The sequence below is a fragment of the Callithrix jacchus genome, chromosome 12 (assembly GCF_049354715.1).
Source record: "Callithrix jacchus isolate 240 chromosome 12, calJac240_pri, whole genome shotgun sequence".
In the NCBI taxonomy this organism is placed as follows: domain Eukaryota; kingdom Metazoa; phylum Chordata; class Mammalia; order Primates; family Cebidae; genus Callithrix; species Callithrix jacchus.
In genome coordinates this window covers 28,129,726-28,147,174 of record NC_133513.1, presented here as the reverse complement: position 1 = coordinate 28,147,174, position 17,449 = coordinate 28,129,726, and the positions used below count along the sequence as shown (strand labels likewise).

At 46.9% G+C, this 17,449-nt stretch overlaps 2 protein-coding genes across 22 annotated transcripts in view; one reads left to right on the top strand and one right to left on the bottom strand.

The window, feature by feature from the left end:
* The window catches only part of KATNIP (katanin interacting protein), a 227,848-nt gene extending 216,014 nt beyond the window's left edge, over window positions 1-11,834 (bottom strand). For all 21 annotated transcript variants that reach the window (XM_078344986.1, XM_054242718.2, XM_078344992.1 and 18 more), the window contains exon 1: window positions 11,801-11,834. Coding sequence is in view for 6 of the 21 variants with exons in the window: in XM_009009354.5 (XP_009007602.4) it covers window positions 11,801-11,807 (7 nt within the window). In the remaining 15 variants the exon portion in view is untranslated. The remainder of the gene's footprint in view (window positions 1-11,800) is intronic.
* A 235-nt stretch (window positions 11,835-12,069) lies between these two features.
* GTF3C1 (general transcription factor IIIC subunit 1) overlaps window positions 12,070-17,449 on the top strand; it is an 87,538-nt gene continuing 82,158 nt past the window's right edge. The window contains exons 1-2 of the mRNA XM_035267239.3: window positions 12,070-12,312; window positions 16,479-16,688. Coding sequence (XP_035123130.3) covers window positions 12,092-12,312; window positions 16,479-16,688 — 431 coding nt within the window. The 5' untranslated portion in view covers window positions 12,070-12,091. The remainder of the gene's footprint in view (window positions 12,313-16,478; window positions 16,689-17,449) is intronic.

The following is a 17,449-nucleotide window of genomic DNA, read 5'->3' as shown; positions in this document are numbered from 1 at the left end:
ATGAGATCTCCCAGAATCCTAAGGATTCTGCATAGCTTCTCTGCATAGCTAATCTGTACTGAGAGGCTACCAAGCGCCAGGCCCTGTTCTAAGGGTTCTAGATGGATGAATTCACTGGATTGTCCCAGCAGCCCTATGGGAGGGTCCTATTATTATTATTACTATTACTATTTTTTTGAGATAGGGTCTCGCTCTGTCAGCCAGGTTGGAGTCCAAGTGGTGTGGTCATGGCTTGCTGTATTAACTTCAACCTTCTGGGCTTCAGTGATCTGCCCATCTTAGCCTCCCAAGGAGCTGGGAACTACAGGCACGTGCACCAAGACCAGCTAATTTACATTTTTTGGTAGCGCCAGGGTCTGCCATATTGCCCAGGATGGTCTCAAACTCCTGGGTTCAAGCAATCCTTCTGCATCGGTCTCCCAAAGTGCAGGAATTACAGGCATGAGCCACTGCCCCTGGCTGACGACAGATTTCTTTATGAAATGGAAGAATATTCTTGGGTATGCAATGTGTACTTAGGTGTTGGAAACCGACAGAAACAGCATAATGAAATAAACTCTGACCAGGACAGTCATCCACATTACCTGGCCCCTGCAGGCCTCTAAATCTGTGACCCCTGCAAGGGAACTTCAGGGTTCTGAGATACTCCAGAGTCCCCAAAATGGGACCCTAGGCTAGACCTCTCGGGTCTCTTCCAGCTCTAATTTCTGTGATATTAGAGTTCATTAAATGTTTCTAAATAGTTTGGGACTCTTTGGAGGGGAAACACACACACACACACACACACACACACACTCACGCTGCAGGTTCGCTTACAGAAAAGTATGGTGGGCCCCGCAGGTGACCAGTTACCTGCAGCGCTTTGACTTTCTGCCAGGTGCTACGTTTACCCATAACTTTCCTCTCCCCAAAGGACATGTAAGTCAGAGGGTCCACTGCTAAGGGTGGTCAAGGTAGCAGTGTGCTCTGAAGTGAAGTGGGAGCTGGGACAGAAAGTGACCATTAGGAAAGGAAATGGGGCCAGGACAGAAACACTAACTAGAGAGCAGGGGGACAGGACAGGTAGCTAGCAGTGGGTATAGTATGAGGACTGGGTTGTCTGGGGAAACCATATGTGTCCACTAGAGAAAAAGGATCCAGCCACGGTCCCTGGAAGCTTGGCTATGAGGCGCTTTCCTCTGTCTACGTTATGGAGAATGTCCAGCAATTCACCAGGGGACAAATCAGTTAATCTCTTTCCTGGTTACAGTGTCAACCCAGCAAACACTCACGGAATCTGCCTGTGCCAGTCCTTGTGCCCGGTGTTGGGCATATAAAGGAAAAGAAGTGGATCTCTAACCTCTAAGAGGGAGAAAGGCATGAGCCTGTCCCTGTGATACAACACGACAATGCATGACTAGCTGTGGGGTCCCACCATGGGGGAGGAGTAACTCTGCAGGTGGTGCTGGTCACTGCAATTACGGCGTCAAAGTGACTTGAAAGAAGGGTACAGCTGGCAGGGAACACAGCACGGGCAAGTTAGGGAGGTGAGAAAGAACACGGTGTACTCCAGAGGTGGCCAACCTCCCCAGATGTCTTGGACTGGGACTGAAATCTCAGATGCCTGTGAAGGAGGCCAATATGCTCAATGGAAGAAGCGAACACCAGATGACAAGCAACACCAACCACAAGGGGTCAAAACATGTGCTCAGTTTCCAGGTCAACAGGGTGGCCACTATTCAGAGCTGGAGGACCGAAGCTCTGTGACAAGGGCTGAGGACCCAAAGCACCCTGTTTATCAAGAGACTGAGAAGTCCAGGTTCTTACGTGAAATTACTATTTTTTTTTTCAGACGGAGTCTCGCTCTGCCACCCAGACTGCAGTGCAGTGCTGCGATCTCGGCTCACTGCTGCCTTTGCCTCCTGGATTCAAATGATTCTCCCACCTCACTCTCCCAAGTAGCTGGGATTACAGGCATGTGCCACCATACCTGGCTAAGTTTTCTATTTTTAGTAGAGATGGGTTTTACCATGTTGGCCAGGCTGGTCTCAAACTCCTGACCTCAAGTGATCTGTCCACCTTGGCCTCCCAAAGTGCTGGGATTATGGGTGTGAGCCACCATGCCCTGAAATTACTTTTTTTTTTTTTTCTGAGACAGTGTCTTGCTCCATTGTCCAGGCTGGAGTGCAGTGGCATGATCACAGCTCACTGTAGCCTCAACCTCTTCGGTTAAGGTGATCCCACCTCAGCCTCCTGAGTGGTTGAAACCACGGGCACATGCAACATGCCCAAATAATTTTTAACAATTTTTGTACAGATGGGTTCTCACTTCATTGCTCAGGCTGATCTCAAACTCCTGGGCTCAAGTGATCTTCCCACCTTGGCCTCCCAAAGTGCTAGGATTATAGGCATAAGCTACCATGCCAGGCCTCAAATCACTAGTTTTGAAAAAGGAAAAACATATTGATGGATACCATACAGCGCAGTATAAAACCTCTGGGCATCAGAGTAGGTAGGCAAGTGACTAAAAAGATGAGGCTGGAGAAGAGCTGCTTCCCCAGAGAAATTCTCCACTTCAATGTGATATGATCCGTAAGGGGACTGTTAAAGCTGCAAAGCCCCAAGGGACATCAGTAGCCATACTTTTGTTACTTTTACATAGTGTGCTCTGCAAACAGTTTAAAGTTCTTCCTTGCAACCAACCACATTGCTCTGCATCAGCCCCTCCCATTTGGAAACAGAGAAACAGTCATGGGACCAGATACTGAGGGAGCTGTGAAAGTAGTCAAGACAGGTGCCTTTCAAACTGTGTATTCTTCCATCAGCCTAGTGGGCAGACCTTCCCCAGACTCACCCTCCAGGTGTGAGAACCTGGCCATACACTGGCAGTGACAGGGTTGAGATGCGTCTTACATAACATACTAAGGAGTGCAGACCTTATTCGACCGAGTCCTGGCTCTGCTACCAACTAGGTGTGTGGTGTAAAACAGGCACAATCACAGTATCCCATTGAGCTGTCTCAGGAATCAAATCAGATCCACTATGGCAACAGTCAGCAAACATTTCCTATAAAGAGCCAGAGAGTAAATATTTTTGGCCTTTTGGGCCACATGGTCTCTGCTACAACTACTCAACTCTTCAAGAAAACAGCCATGGACTGTATGTATGTGAAAGGGCGTAGCTGCGTTCCAATAAAACTTTATTAACAATAGCAGGCAGTGGGCCACAGTGCTTTGGGAAAGAGGAAGACCTTTACAAATATTACCTTCTAAGGACTCCCATGTTGAATTGCAGTGATCTGTTTATGTCTGCTTTCTCACCACCCTATGAAGTTTCTAAAGGCAGAGAATATATTTCCTTTTTTCATTTTTTCAGATTAAAATAAAAACAAGCTGGGCATGGTGACTCATGCCTGTAATTCCAGCACTTGGGAGACCAAGGCGGGTAGATCACTTGAGGTCAGGAGTTCAAGACCAGCCTGGGCAACATGGCGAAACCCCGTCTCTACTAAAAATATAAAAATCAGTTAGGCATGGTGGCATGTGCCAGTGATCCCAGCTACCTGGGAGACTGGGGCAGGAAAATCACTGGAAACTGGAAGGCGGAGGCTGCAATGAGCCAAGATCATGCCATTGCACTCCAGTCAGGACAACAGAGCGAGACTCGTGTCTCAAAAAAAAAAAACAACTTCACAGAAAAACTTCAGGAATAGTACAGTGGGCCGGGCGTGGTGGCTCACGCCTATAATCCCAGCACTTTGGGAGGCCGAGGCGGGTGGATCACAAGGTCAAGAGATCAAGACCATCCTGACCAATATGGTGAAAACCGATCTCTACTAAAATACAAAAAATAAGCCAGGTGTGGTGGCGCATATCTGTAGTCCCAGCTACTTGGGAGGCTGAGGCAGGAGAATTGCTTGAACCCAGAAGGCGGAGGTTGTGGTGAGCCGAGATTGTGCCATTGTACTCCAGTCTGGGTAACAACAGCGAAACTAAATCTCAAAAAAAAAAAAAAGAATAGTACAGTGAATTCCCATATCCCCTTCACCTGGATTCAATCTTACTAATTTTGGTATCTCTGAATTCCAATGCACAGAAGGCACTGAAATGTTGAATCATGGAATCAATCTCATGAGGAGAAATAAGCAAAACATCATGTGCCAACTTCCTATAAGTTAAAGTGACAGAGAGGAATGAACTCTGAAAAAATTCGAGAGAAAAGAAATGAATCAGATAGAAGGACAGGGACAAGAAGAAAAGAAAACAGAACAAACACAAAGACTTTATGGGAGGCACATTTATTTTACCTGCTGAACGCTTGCTTTGTTTTATTGTATTTGAGTGTGATTTCTTTTTTCTTTTGCTGGGTTTATTTTAAGTAGTAAGAGAAACAGATAAATCACCGAGAAGCCAGGTAAATACCACACAAGGACAGGAGACCAGTATTTCTCAGCAAAACCTTCCTAATTCAACCATCACCTGTATGCAGTCTGGGATTATTTGGACAAGCTAGGCTAAATTTCATCTTGGCATTATTAATTATTTGAGAAAGTTTGCTAAGCAAATGAACAGTATAAACAGGGGAAGTGTTGAATATTTGCTCTAGGGGGGAAGAGAAAGGCAAATGAACAGCTTCCAAAACCTTTCTAATTTGATCGATGTGCTGAACTTTTGTCTAATTATTATGTTCCTTGAAAATGAAATAGAATGTTTTTTTTTTTTCATAAACCATTTCATATTTTTAAAGCACTAGGGAACTTTTGACTTTAACAGAAAGGTGAACATTTTCACAGGCAGAATACACACACTGCCAATGTACCTTTATGTAAATAAAAAATGTCAAACATTGGATTTTCTCTTAAGCAAAGAGTGTGCTAATTATAAAAGTTATCCTTTGCTGGAAAGCTCCATCAGCGCGCTACCCTCTTCTGTCAGCCCTATGGAAGAAGTCTGCCCATTTGCAGAACGAGAGCATCAGCCACTACGTGGGAACATTTTTTTAGATGCCAGACTTGATGCATTCTTTGACTGAAGCCACAAAACAGGTAGGTTTCATTATCATCTCCATTTTACTGACAGGAAAACCGAGGCTCAGAGAGAGCAAAATGTACAGCGGAGACTCAAGTCCCGGGCTATCTGGTCATCAAACCTAAGAACATTACGCTGCATCACAGAGACAGAGAGGACCTGTCTGTGGGAAGAGATGGCCAGGGCAGACCTGTGTTCACTTACAGTTAAATGATTATAAGGTTGCTTTGCTTTTTATACACTGAGATTTGTGCCATGGATCATATCCAAACTGCGGTGCAGTAAAACAAAAGCAGAGATCCAGCGGTAACAGGAGGCCTACGGTGAGGACCATCTGAGAGCGCCCTCGAACCACGAAACGCTGCAGTGTGGCCGCAGAACAGAAAAAACTGCTTTGGTCCCACAACTCTTCCCAACATAGAGTTTGTGTGAGGATCTAGTAAAGGGAGCTTATGCAAAAGACTCTGGGAAGTAATGCAACCTCTGCTCACAAGACTCAGGAGGGTCTTCGCAGATGGGTGCTGGGAAGGCCGGAAAGCCTTGCAGGGCAGAGACACTGGAACGCCATAGGCTCTTCTGATTGCTCAATGTCCACAATGCTCGGGAGATAACAGCCCCTTGATGCATTGTGTGTGGTCAGACCTTATGTCAGCTTATCCGCTGCACCTCGTTCACGTTAACACTTGGGTAGAAAATGGGAGGTAAAAGCTCAGTGTCCTTAGTTAGCATTTCTTAGAAGAAACGAGTTTGCTATAGAATGCTGCAGACACGTGCTCTTCCTCCGGCTATCTTCCTCCTCTACCCCCCTCCCCACAGCCTGCAAGATTAACAAGATAATGCGCCCAATAAAAGCGCAAGAAGCACAGAGCTCAGGGCCTATGCAGACGACCCTGCCAGAGTGCATTGGACCCCTGGACCCATGCTGTGAAATTCCATTCTTGTGTCATTGTCTTTCTTTTCTCACTCCCTCTTCACTGCTGGGACAAGGGGCACCCACCCACGTACAGGGTTGGGCTGGATCCCAACACCCAAAATCAAACCAAAGGGCCAGGGAAAGGGTTGTGAAAAGCTATGGTGATTAAGACATGCTGAATAGGGCCGAGCTCAGTGGCTCATGCCTGTAATCCCAGCACTTTGGGAGGCGGAAGCAGGCGGATCACAAGGTCAGGAGATCAAGACCATCCTGGCCAACATGGTGAAAACCGAGCTCTACTAAAATACAAAAAATAAGCCAGCTGTGGTGGCGCATATCTGTAGTCCCAGCTACTTGGGAGCCTGAGGCATGGGAATTACTTGAACCCCAGAGGCAGAGGTTGCAGTGAGCTGAGGTCCCATCACTGCACTCCAGCCTGGGTGGAAGAAAACAAAAAGATATGCTGGATAAACCAAACTACAATCCAGTTTGGGGGGCACCTGCTAGATATTTAAGCTTTTGAGAGTTTAAACATCTTTCTGATAAGGCCAGGCTTGGCTTACCTAGTTGGTTAGTATCACAATGACGCATACTTCACTTTATCCAATAAATAGGTATGTGCCTATAAAATCACGTGTAAATCAAAGCTTTAAAAATTGGAACCAAAAATGGGATTATCTGCAGGTCAAATATGACTTTAGGGTAAATACTTCTGAGAATAAATTTTTCCTTTTGGTGACCAATCTGAAAATGAACATATTCAATCTCTACTGGGCTACAATAACATCCTAAGATTGCAAGTGGCACAAAGCAGGCTTCCTGAAAACGGTCTATAACAATGTTTCTCAAACTGTGTTCCACAGATCCTGGGAGAAGGAGGGCTCTGCAAAGACAAAAAAAGACTTTTTCACTGTGTTGACCTTCCCCACCCACCCCCAGACAGAGTCTCCTTCTGTTGCCCAGGCTGGAGTACAGTGGCATGATCTTGGCTCACTGCAACCTCTGCCTCCAGGGTTCAAGTGATTCTTCTGTCTCAGCCTCCTGAGTAGCTGGGACCACAGGTATGCACCACCACGCCCGGCTAATTTTTGTATTTTTAGTAGAGACAGGGTTTCACCATGCTGGCCATGCTGGTCTGGAACTCCTGACCTCAGGTGATCCGCCCACCTTGGCCTCTCAAAGTGCTGGGATTAAAGGCATGAGCCACCCCGTCTGACCTTGTGTTGACATTTGTACTGATGACACAAAGCAATTGTGGGTAAAACTGCTCACAGCCTCAATTAAGGCAGTGTTACCACAATGTACTAGTAACCTTCCCTTCCTGTCAGGCAATCCTGTGCTTCCCATGTGCAGGCTTCCCATGTGCAAGCCTGGACCCAGAAAGTCTTACGTTCTGCCTGCCTCGGCTGATCACCCGCCCCCTTGCTTCCACCCACATCAACCTACCCTGCCATCTTAACTGCTATTATGATAATGTGAATATCTCTCCTCCTCACCCTACCACCATCTTATCTACTCTTACCTACTCTTTTTTTTTTTTTCTGAGACGGAGTTTCACTCTTGTTACCCAGGCTGGAGTGCAATGGTGCGATCTCGGCTCACCGCAACCTCTGCCTCCTGGGTTCAGGCAATTCTCCTGCCTCAGCCTCCTGAGTAGCTGGGATTACAGGCACGCGCCACCATGCCCAGCTAATTTTTTGTATTTTTAGTAGAGACGGGGTTTCACCATGTTGACCAGGATGGTCTCGATCTCTTGACCTCGGGATCCACCCACCTCAGCCTCCCAAAGTTGCTAGGATTACAGGTGTGAGCAACCGCCCCTGGCCTACTCTTACCTACTCTTAAGCCTTACCCAACCAGCCATTGTAACTGAACTTATGGTAATGTATACTCCTTGCCTCTAGCCCCACCACTGTAACTGATCTCACTCCATAACACCCCTGCCCCCTCCCCAAAAGATTTGCCCCAACCTATAAAACCAACTCCTATCCCACCGTCCTTTTCAGTCTTAGTCAATCTGCACCCAGGTGAATAAACAGCCATGTTGCTCACATAAAGCCTGTTTGGGGGGGGTCTCTTCATTCAAAGAGCGCATTTTAACTCCCCGCCCTGCCCTTCCTCCCTCCCTTCTTTCTTCCTTCCTTTCTCTTTCCCATCCCTCTCTCCCTCCTTCCCTTCTTTCCTTCCTTTCTTTCTCTCTCCCCTCTTCTCCTACCCCACTCGCTGCTTGCTCTCTCCAGACAAGGCCTTGTTGTCCCGGCTAGAATGCAGTGGTAAATCATGGCTCACTGTGGCCTCAACCTTCTGGGCTCAAGTGATCCCGAGTGGCTGGAACTACAGGCATGTGCCACCACACCCTGCTAATTTTTTATTTTCTGTAGAGATGGGGTCTCGCTAAGTTGCCCAGGCTGGTCTTGATCTCCTGGGCTCAAGTGATCCTCCCACCTCAATCTCCTGAGTAGCTAGAACCACAGGTGTATACTACCATGCCTGGCTAATTTTAATTTTTATTTATTTATTTATTTATTTATTTTGTAGAGATGGAGTCTCACCGTGTTGATGAGGCTGGTCTCAAATTGCTTCTGGGCTGAGAGATTCTCTTGCCTTGGCCTCCGAAAGTGTTGGGACTCTAGGTGTGAGCCACTGCACCCAACCCTCAGGGCATCGTTAAATAAAAATAATTGTTTGTTTTACTGTGAGTACATGACTGTAAAGAATATAATACCTGGTCAACATGGTGAAACCTCGTCTCTACTAAAAATACAAAAGATTAGCTGGGCATGGTGGCGCATGCCTGTAATCCCAGCCACTCAGGAGGCTGAGGCAGAAGAATTGCCTGAACCCAGGAGGCGGAGGTTGCATTGAGCCGAGATCGCACCATTGCACTCCAGCCTGGGTAACCAGAGCGAAAATCCGTCTCAAAAAAATAAATAAATAAAAAATAAAAAGAATATAATAGACAAATCATGGTTATTCAGACTTGGGAATTTGGCAGAAATTTTCTCAAATAAGAAATAAGTGAGTCTGTCACTTCCAGGAAACAAATGACAATATTTGTTGCCAATGTTAAAATTCAAGCTGTCAAGTGAGAACAAGCTGAAAACTTGTTTCCATTACCCTGAATTTAATAGTTTCCTAATACTTCAACTCCTTTTTCAAATGAAATAGGTGGTGATACTCACAAATGTGATTTTTTTTTAATACTGTATAATGGCTTTTGAAAGGTCAACATTTAGATTTGTATAACTCACTAAACCAACATTTTCTAAACAACCAATGGCTGATGTTATAAAACCATATATGGGCAAAGCAGCCTATCAAACAGCAAGATAGACAATGGATTGTAATGTAATACAGTACAAAAGTTCACCTATAAGGCTTCAGATGACACACTGTGACTAACCTTTAACAAACTGCCACTTGCAGGTTAGGCATGGCAGCTCACGTCTGTAATCCCAGCACTTTGGGAAGTCGAGGCAGGCTGATCACTCGAGGTCTGGAGTTTGAGACAAGCCTGACCAACACAGGGAAACCCTGTCTCTACTAAAAATACAACAACAACAAAAAAATTAGCTGGGTGTGGTGGTTCGCACCTGTAATCCCAGCTTCTCAGGAGGTTGAGGCAGGAGAATCGCTTGATCCCGGCAGGCAGGGGTAGCAGTGAGCTGAAGCTGTGCCACTGCACTCCAGCCTGGGCGACAGTGAGACTCTTTCTCAAAAAGAAAGAAAAAAAGAAACTGCCACTTGCTAAGTTTTGTAGACACTCAAGAGTGTCTACAGTTATCTGCAAAGGCAATTAAAACATTTCTCTCTGTCCCAATTACATACTTGTATGAGGCCAAATTTTCTTCATACATACCAGCCAAAACAGCATAACAAAATAGTTTGAATCCTGAAGCAGAAATGAGAGTAGTTTTGTCTATTTCTACTGAATAAACTTGAGAAAATGTAAAATAATGCTACTCTTCCTATTAATTTTTTTGAGGCAAATGTACCTGTTTTCCATTAAAAATATTATTTATTTCAGAAGTAACGGATTTATTATTGTTGAGGTTTTTTCGAGACAGAGTCTAGCTATGTTGCCCAGGCTGGTCTTGAACTCCTGACCTCAAGCGATCCACCTACCTCAGGCTCCCAAAGTGCTGGGATCACAGGTGTGATCACCACACCTGGCCAATTATTACTTTTATAAGTCACCGAACCTGGCCAACTATTATTATTATTATTGAGGGTTTTTTTTGAGACAAGTCTCCCTCTGTTGCCCAGGCTGGAGTGCAATGGCGCAATCTTGGCTTCAGATGATTCTTCTGCCTCAGCCTATCAAGTAACTGGGATTACAGGCACGCACCACCATGTTCGGCTAATTTTTAGTAGAGACAGTTTTTGTCATGTTAGCCAGGCTGGTGTCAAACTCCTGACCTCAAGTGATCCACCCGCCTCAGCCTCCCAGAGTGCTAGGATTACAGGCATGAATCCATGCCTTGCCCAACTGTTTTTGTTTTTCAAGGAACAAAGGAACATTTTAAGATTTTCTCAGTTTAAATCTTTGATATGGTAAATGTCATAAATATACATAAATACAGCTCTCTGAAGTCAGAGTATACAGGGGTCCCAAGACTTAAAAGGCTTGAAACTTGACGTTCTATATAGCAACATTAAATTGACCTTTTCAGAGGGCAAAATGATAAAGCACATTTTATAGTACCTCTAAAGTACAAAGGGCACAGATATATTTTAAACATATGACAGAATGTTCAATTAAAAATTTTTTTCCACACTACATTCAGTGAATAAAAAAGAATATAGATTCCCCAGGAATAAATTCCCCAGAAGTGAGGGATAGTGCTGTAATTAGAAAAATGATCTGGATTCTAGCCCAGACCCTAGCAGTCTCTCTAGACTTTAGTCTTCCCATCTGCAAAGTAAGATATCAGAATAGTCTATTTTGTATCTGTTTCCAGTTGTCAGTATCATGATTCTAACCAGGGATCCCTAAATGGGGACCCACAAGATGCCTCTGGCCTTCAGACTGATTGGCCATCCCTATTTTTAAGAAGTATCCCATTAGGACAATCAGCTGGAGCTTGGTGAGCAGCTTCCTTTTCAGGTGAGGATTTTCAGTTAAGTCTCAATCTAGCTCACTGGACACTCCTCTGAAGACATCTGCATTTACAACCTCTGGAATAAAGGGCCCGTCAAAACCGGTCCAAATCTCAAGCTCCATAATTCAGCTCCAGAGACAGGGTGTCTGGGTTTCTCACTCACTCTGCCACTTGCTGGCTGTTTGACTTTGGGCAAGTTCCTTAACACCTCTAAGCCTCAGTGTCATCACTTGTAAAATGGAACAACGCTGACCTCAAAAGGCTGGTATGAAGCTTACTTAGCGAGGTGTTGCCCAAGAGCACTTACAGAGTTCTTGGCACTGGACAGCGCTTTGCTAAAGTGAGCTATAGTTATATACGCCAAGTCACAGAAAGGGAGTATTTCCTGAACTCCTTTTACTCCCCAAACCAATTCCCTCTCCCAGCACCTGACGACTGCACTGCACGATCAAGCTGATCTTCGTATTAACTCCCAACACGCACAAGACCCTCCTCAGACCTCTACTTCTTCCCCACCCTACATCCCTTCACTGAGCTCCTGGCCGGTACCGAATTCCTTCACGATCACAGACAGGCAGAATGGCCACACCACTGACCACTCCCCCAGGCTCTCCCCCGCGTTCCGGACCACTAAGCTTCCCTTTCCCTCATTTCGGAGACCCCCCTGGGTCAGGAATTAGTGATCCAGGGGTTTATGGCCTAGGATTCTGACCAAGGAGCTCTCGAGAGGGATGGGAGAATAACAGTCCGACCTGCCGGAGGGGCCCACGGACACTCACCGTCCATCCCTAGAGGCGGCGGTTCCGGGTGTTCGAACCGGAAGCGGCCTCTACACTGTTTGCAGTTCCCCTGGTTACTGCGGGGTCCCGGACCAATGGCGGTGGAGCTCCACTTACTGAGCCCGCCCCGGAGGGAGGAGTGACGTCACGCCGGCGCGCTGGAACTCCTCCTCCGAATCCTGGGTCTGACCCACCTCCCCGGGTCCCGGATTGTTGTGCGCAGCCGCGCTGGACCAGGGCCCTTGGCGGTGCTTAGCGCATGCGCCTCCGGCGCCGCCGAGTGAAGTAGCAATGGACGCGTTAGAGTCGTTGTTGGACGAAGTGGCCCTGGAGGGGCTCGATGGCCTGTGTCTGCCAGCGCTGTGGAGCCGTCTGGAGACGCGAGTGCCGCCTTTCCCACTGCCTTTGGAGCCCTGCACGCAGGAGTTTCTGTGGCGGGCCCTCGCCACGCACCCGGGCATCAGCTTCTATGAGGAGCCTCGGGAGCGACCCGACCTCCAGCTCCAGGACCGGTCAGAGGGCGGCCTGGCCTGGCGGGCGGGCGGGCACAGGGCCCGGAGGCTCCTGGAGCTGAGGGCGGGGCAGGGGGATGGAGTGGGGCAGCGGAAGTACCGGAGGCCTGGTGATTGATTTGGGGCACGGCGATAAGGCTCATTTGGGGTCCCTCGGGCCTGGTAGGGCCTTGGAGTCTGATGGAGTGGCGGGCGGGGGGGGGGTGAGGGGGAGGATCTGGTGATGTCCCGTTTTGTCCCTGTGCGTATTTTGTGGTAATGGCGAACAGGATTGGGGCTATTCTTCAGGCTTAAAAGAATATTTCCTTTACATTGGAGGATAGGACTGGAAACTCTTGAGATCCACAAACCCTCTCGGAGTATTCATTCCGTGCAGACTAGATAGCCTAAGTCAACTCTAGATCTGCATATCAGCACAATTAGCAATACTGCTAAACGCTGACATTTATCAGGTACTTTATGGGCTAGGTGCTGTTCTTTTGTTTCTGAGACAGCCTATCTCTGCGGCCGACGCTGGAGTGCAGTGTCGCAATGTCAGCCCACTGCAACCTCCGTCCCCCTCCCGGGATCAAGCGATCCTCGCGCCTCAGCCTCCTGAGTAGCTGGGATACAGGCTCGGGCCAGTACGCCCCGCTAATTTTTGCATTTTTAGTAGAAACGGGGTTTCACCATGGGCTCAGATGATCTGCCTGCCTCGGCCTCCCGAAAGTGCTGGGATTACAGGCGTGAGCCACCGTGCCCGGCCACGGTGCTGTTTTAAGATCCTGTTCTAGAAGCTTAGGAGCTTAAACTCACGTGATTCTCACTTGATTAAATTACTTTAAACAGGAGATTAAACTCACCTATAAGGTAGGTGCTGTTCCTCATTTTACAGAGGAAGGAACTGAGTCACAGAACAGTCTAAGGTTCTGGGGGCAATAAGTGACTTAAGAATTAATTTGAACCCAGGCTATTTCTAGCGTTTGTGATCTTAAGTAATATAGTGAGGGTCAGGGGAGGTTCCAAGAGGTAATCATGTCCAAGACACGCCGGGAATAGCAGCTGACGCCTGTAATTACAACACTTTGGGAGGCCCAGGTGGGCGGATTACGAGGTCAGGAGTTCGAGACCAGCCTGGCCAATGTGGTGAAACCCCATCTCTAAGAATACAAAAATTAGCTGGGCATGGTGGTGCATCCCTATAATCCCAGCTACTCAGGAGGCTGAGGCAGGAGAATCACTTGATCCTGGGAGGTGGAGGTTGCAGTGAGCCATGATCGTGTCTTGAACTCCAGACAGAGTCTCAAAAAATAAAAATAATGACCAAGACAAAACTTAAAGATTGGATTAGGCAGCCAGCAGGCAAAGAGGACTGTTGGACAGAGAACAGCAAATGTGAAGTAAGTGGCTGAAGTGTGGAATTGGAGGTAGGGAGTGAGGAATGGCTGGGACTGTGCTAAGAACCTTAATACACACGTTATTTAATTTTTACAGCAACCTTAGGAGATGGGTAATATTCTCCCCATTTTCCTGAAGAGAAAATCAAGGCTCTTAGGGGTCAGGTGGCTTGCTAAAGGTCATCAGCTAGCAAGGGAAGAACCCAGATTTTGAATCTAGAAGGTCTCAGTTCAGAATTTACTCTGCCCTTAGCCAAATTGGACTGGAATCAAGTCGTTTTTAGTTCTAAAGAGTTTATCAGCCTGTAATACCAGCACTTTGAGAGGCAGAGGTGGGCGCATCACTTGAGGTCAGGAGTTTGAGACCAGGTTGGCCAACATGGTGAAACTCCATGTCTACTAAAAATACAAAAATTAGCCGGGCGTGGTGGCGGGTTCCTGTAATCCCAGCTAGGCAGAGGCTAAAGTGAGCCTATATCGTGCCACTGCACTCCAGCCCGGGTGACAGAGCCAGACTCCATCTCGGAAAAAAAAAAAATGTATCCTTTATCAAAAGGACAGTGGGAAGAGAGGGTCAGACTAGGGCCAAAGAGTGAAGTTGAGAGATTTGTAGCAATCTAGTCAAGGTCTGGCTTATCATGGTGGATGTGGAGATGAAGAGCAGAGGCAGTCAGGACAGAGTAGGCCAAAGAATCAAGAGGCTTTGGAGACTGGATGTGAGGTGTAAGGAAGGTAGGAATCAAGGGTGATGCCCTCTGGTGGCTGCTGTTTGGGCACCTGAGTGAACCCTGATTCCCATCTCTGAGGCTGGAAACAAGGAAGAACAGTGTGTCTGAGGGGGGGTTGAGTCTGGAGGAGGTGGGGACTTTGCTGAAGGGGCATGTAACACACTGAGCTTCAGGTCCCTTTGGGTGTCCAAGTGAAGAGTCTTAATTAATAAACGTCTGGCTTGGTGGGAGTGAAAGCAAGCCAGAGGGAGGGACTGAGCTAGACATCTGTGAGTCATTCCATGCAGCTGGTAATTAAAGCTGTTGGCTAAAACCAACCCTAAGAGAGTGGAGTGTGGTTGGAGTCCTTGAGACATAGCCCTGCAGTGCACCTACATTTTAAGGCTGGATGGAGGGTGAAGGACTTTCAAAAGATGAAGGAGGTGTGGCTGGAGAGACAGAGGACAGTCAGGTCAGAGTGGTGTTCTGGAAGCTTGGAAGGAGATAGGATGATTTAAGAACGGAGGGTTGGACTGGGTGCGGTGGCTCAGTGGTTCACACCTGTAATCCCAGCACTTTGAGAGGGCGAGGTGGGTGGATCACTTGGCCGACATGCTAGAAACCCTCTCTCTATTAATAATACAAAAATTAGCCAGGCATGTTGGCAGGTGCCTGTAATCCCAGCTACTAGGGAGGCTGAGGCAGGAGAATCGCTTGAACCTTGGAGGCAGAGCTTGCAGTGAGTTGAGATTGTACCACCAATGCACTCCAGCCTGGGCAACAAGAGCAAAACTCAGTCTCTTAAAAAAAAAAAAAAAAAAAAAGAATGGAGGGTTAAATAGTACAGAGAACAGAGGCGGAAAGGAAGGAAAGGGCTGAAACATATACATGGGATTTAACCTCAATTAGACTGGTGTAGGATGTAAGTGAGATTTTAAAAGAAAATTTGACAAGCAGCCAGGCAAGGTGCCTCATGCCTGTAATCCCAGTACTTTGGGAGGCTGAGGTGGGCGGATGACTTGAGCCTGGTAATTCAAGACCAGTCTAGGCAACATAGTGAGAAAAATATGTATGTATATGTATATTTTTTATATGTGCTTTTTTTTTCAAATTAAAACAAGCTTGGCTAACTGCATGAAAGAAGCACAAATGAAAAACGTCTCCATGGTGTTGTAAGAGACACCTGGGGGAAAGTGGTAGCAGGAGGGTGAAGGAGGGACTCCATTGGAGCTGGGGAGAGGCAGTTGTAACTTTGGAATGGGAGGTGTTTAATAGACAATTGAAGACATCGGATCTATATTTGGAGAAAAGGACTGAGGATTCAAAGGTGAGACTTGTTAACATTCAGGCGGTAATGCAAACCATGAAAATGGATGAGGATACTACGGAGAGAACTAGAGAGAGATGGCAAGATTAAATCTTAAAGGGAGGAAAGCTTTGGCTTGGCGTGGTGGCTCCCACCTGTAATCCCAGCACTTTGGGAGGCCGAGGCAGGTGGATCACCTGAGGTCAGGAGTTTGAGACCAGTCTAACCAATATGGTGAAACCTCATCTCTACTGAAAATACAAAATTAGCCAGGCGTGGTGATGTATGCCTGTAATCCCAGCTCCTTGGGAGGCTCAGGCAGAAGATTAGCTTGAACCTGGGAGATGGAGTCTGCAGAGAGCTGAGATCATGCCATTGCACTCTAGCCTGGGCAACAAGAGCAAAACTCCATCTCTTAAAAAAAAAAAAAAGAAAGAAAAAGAAAAAGGAAAGCCTTGAATTATTTCGCCCAACTTGATGGTTTGGAGACTGAGCACCAGATTTAGAGGGAAACAAAAGCCCGTGACTTGGGCAATAAGGAAGTTTAGATCCCAGCACCCAGCTTCTGGAATAGTCTGGGGAGTCCTCGAAAGGTCTGCATTCTGTGGGATAGAAAGGCGGAACCTGCTTGTCAAGATTATCTACGTTTATAAGACACGAAAACTGAGTGATCTCACTTCTCTCTGATCTCTGCTGGAGGCTGTCAAAAGAACACAGCCAAGCATGCATTATTTCTGAAACTGAGTTGGGCTTTGATATTTGCGCTTTTCTCCTTAGGTATGAAGAAATTGATTTGGAAACTGGAATTCTGGAGTCTAGGAGAGACCCGGTGCCTTTGGAAGATGTCTACCCCATTCATATGATCTTAGAGAATAAGGATGGCATCCAAGGCTCCTGCCGCTACTTTAAGGAGAGGAAAAACATTACCAATGAAATCAGAACCAAGTCTTTGCAGCCTCGCTGTACGATGGTAGAAGCCTTTGACAGGTAACTATTTTGCACCATTGGAAATTCCTGGGAATCTGGGCCAGGCACCTGTAAACCCAGCACTTTAGGAGGCTGAGGCAGGTGAGTCACTTGAGGTCAGGAGTTCAAGACCAGCCTGGCCAACATCGCAAAACTCTGTTTCTACTAAAAATACAAAAATTACCTGGGTATGGTGGTGCACGCCTATAATCCCGGCTACTGTAGTGGCTGAGGCAGGAGAATCACTAGAACCCAGGAGGCAGAGGCAGGCTGCAGTGAGCCAAGATCATGCCATTGCACTTCAGCCTAGGCACAGAGTGAAACCCCATCTCCCAAAAATAAAAAGAAAAAAGAAAAAAAAAATTCCTGGGAATCTGAGTGCTTTGAATGTGTAGTCAGAGCCCTTGGATCTGGCCTACAACCTTGGAGACTGTCAGAGTCCACTAGCCCTGCACTAAGCCAGTTCTTGACCTTAACTTACCTTTTCCACTGGGATCAGGGGTCCTGCCTTTCTTTCTCCTTTGTGTCCACAATCCTTGAACAGTTGAATGAGGCAGTCTTCAAATACTTTAATGGTGCCTTTTCCCTCTTCCTAGCTGGGCTTTGTGCTGCCCAACCATTCTCTTGTGAATCCTGTCAGTATTCCAATTTCCCAGAGTGTGTAATCCAAATTGTCATTTTTCTTAAGCACCTAACCCCATTCTTGCCTTCCTACTATACAGGGCTGTATGAACTCTGCTAACTTCCACCTTCTTCCTTGACTTGCAGACATTTCCACATTT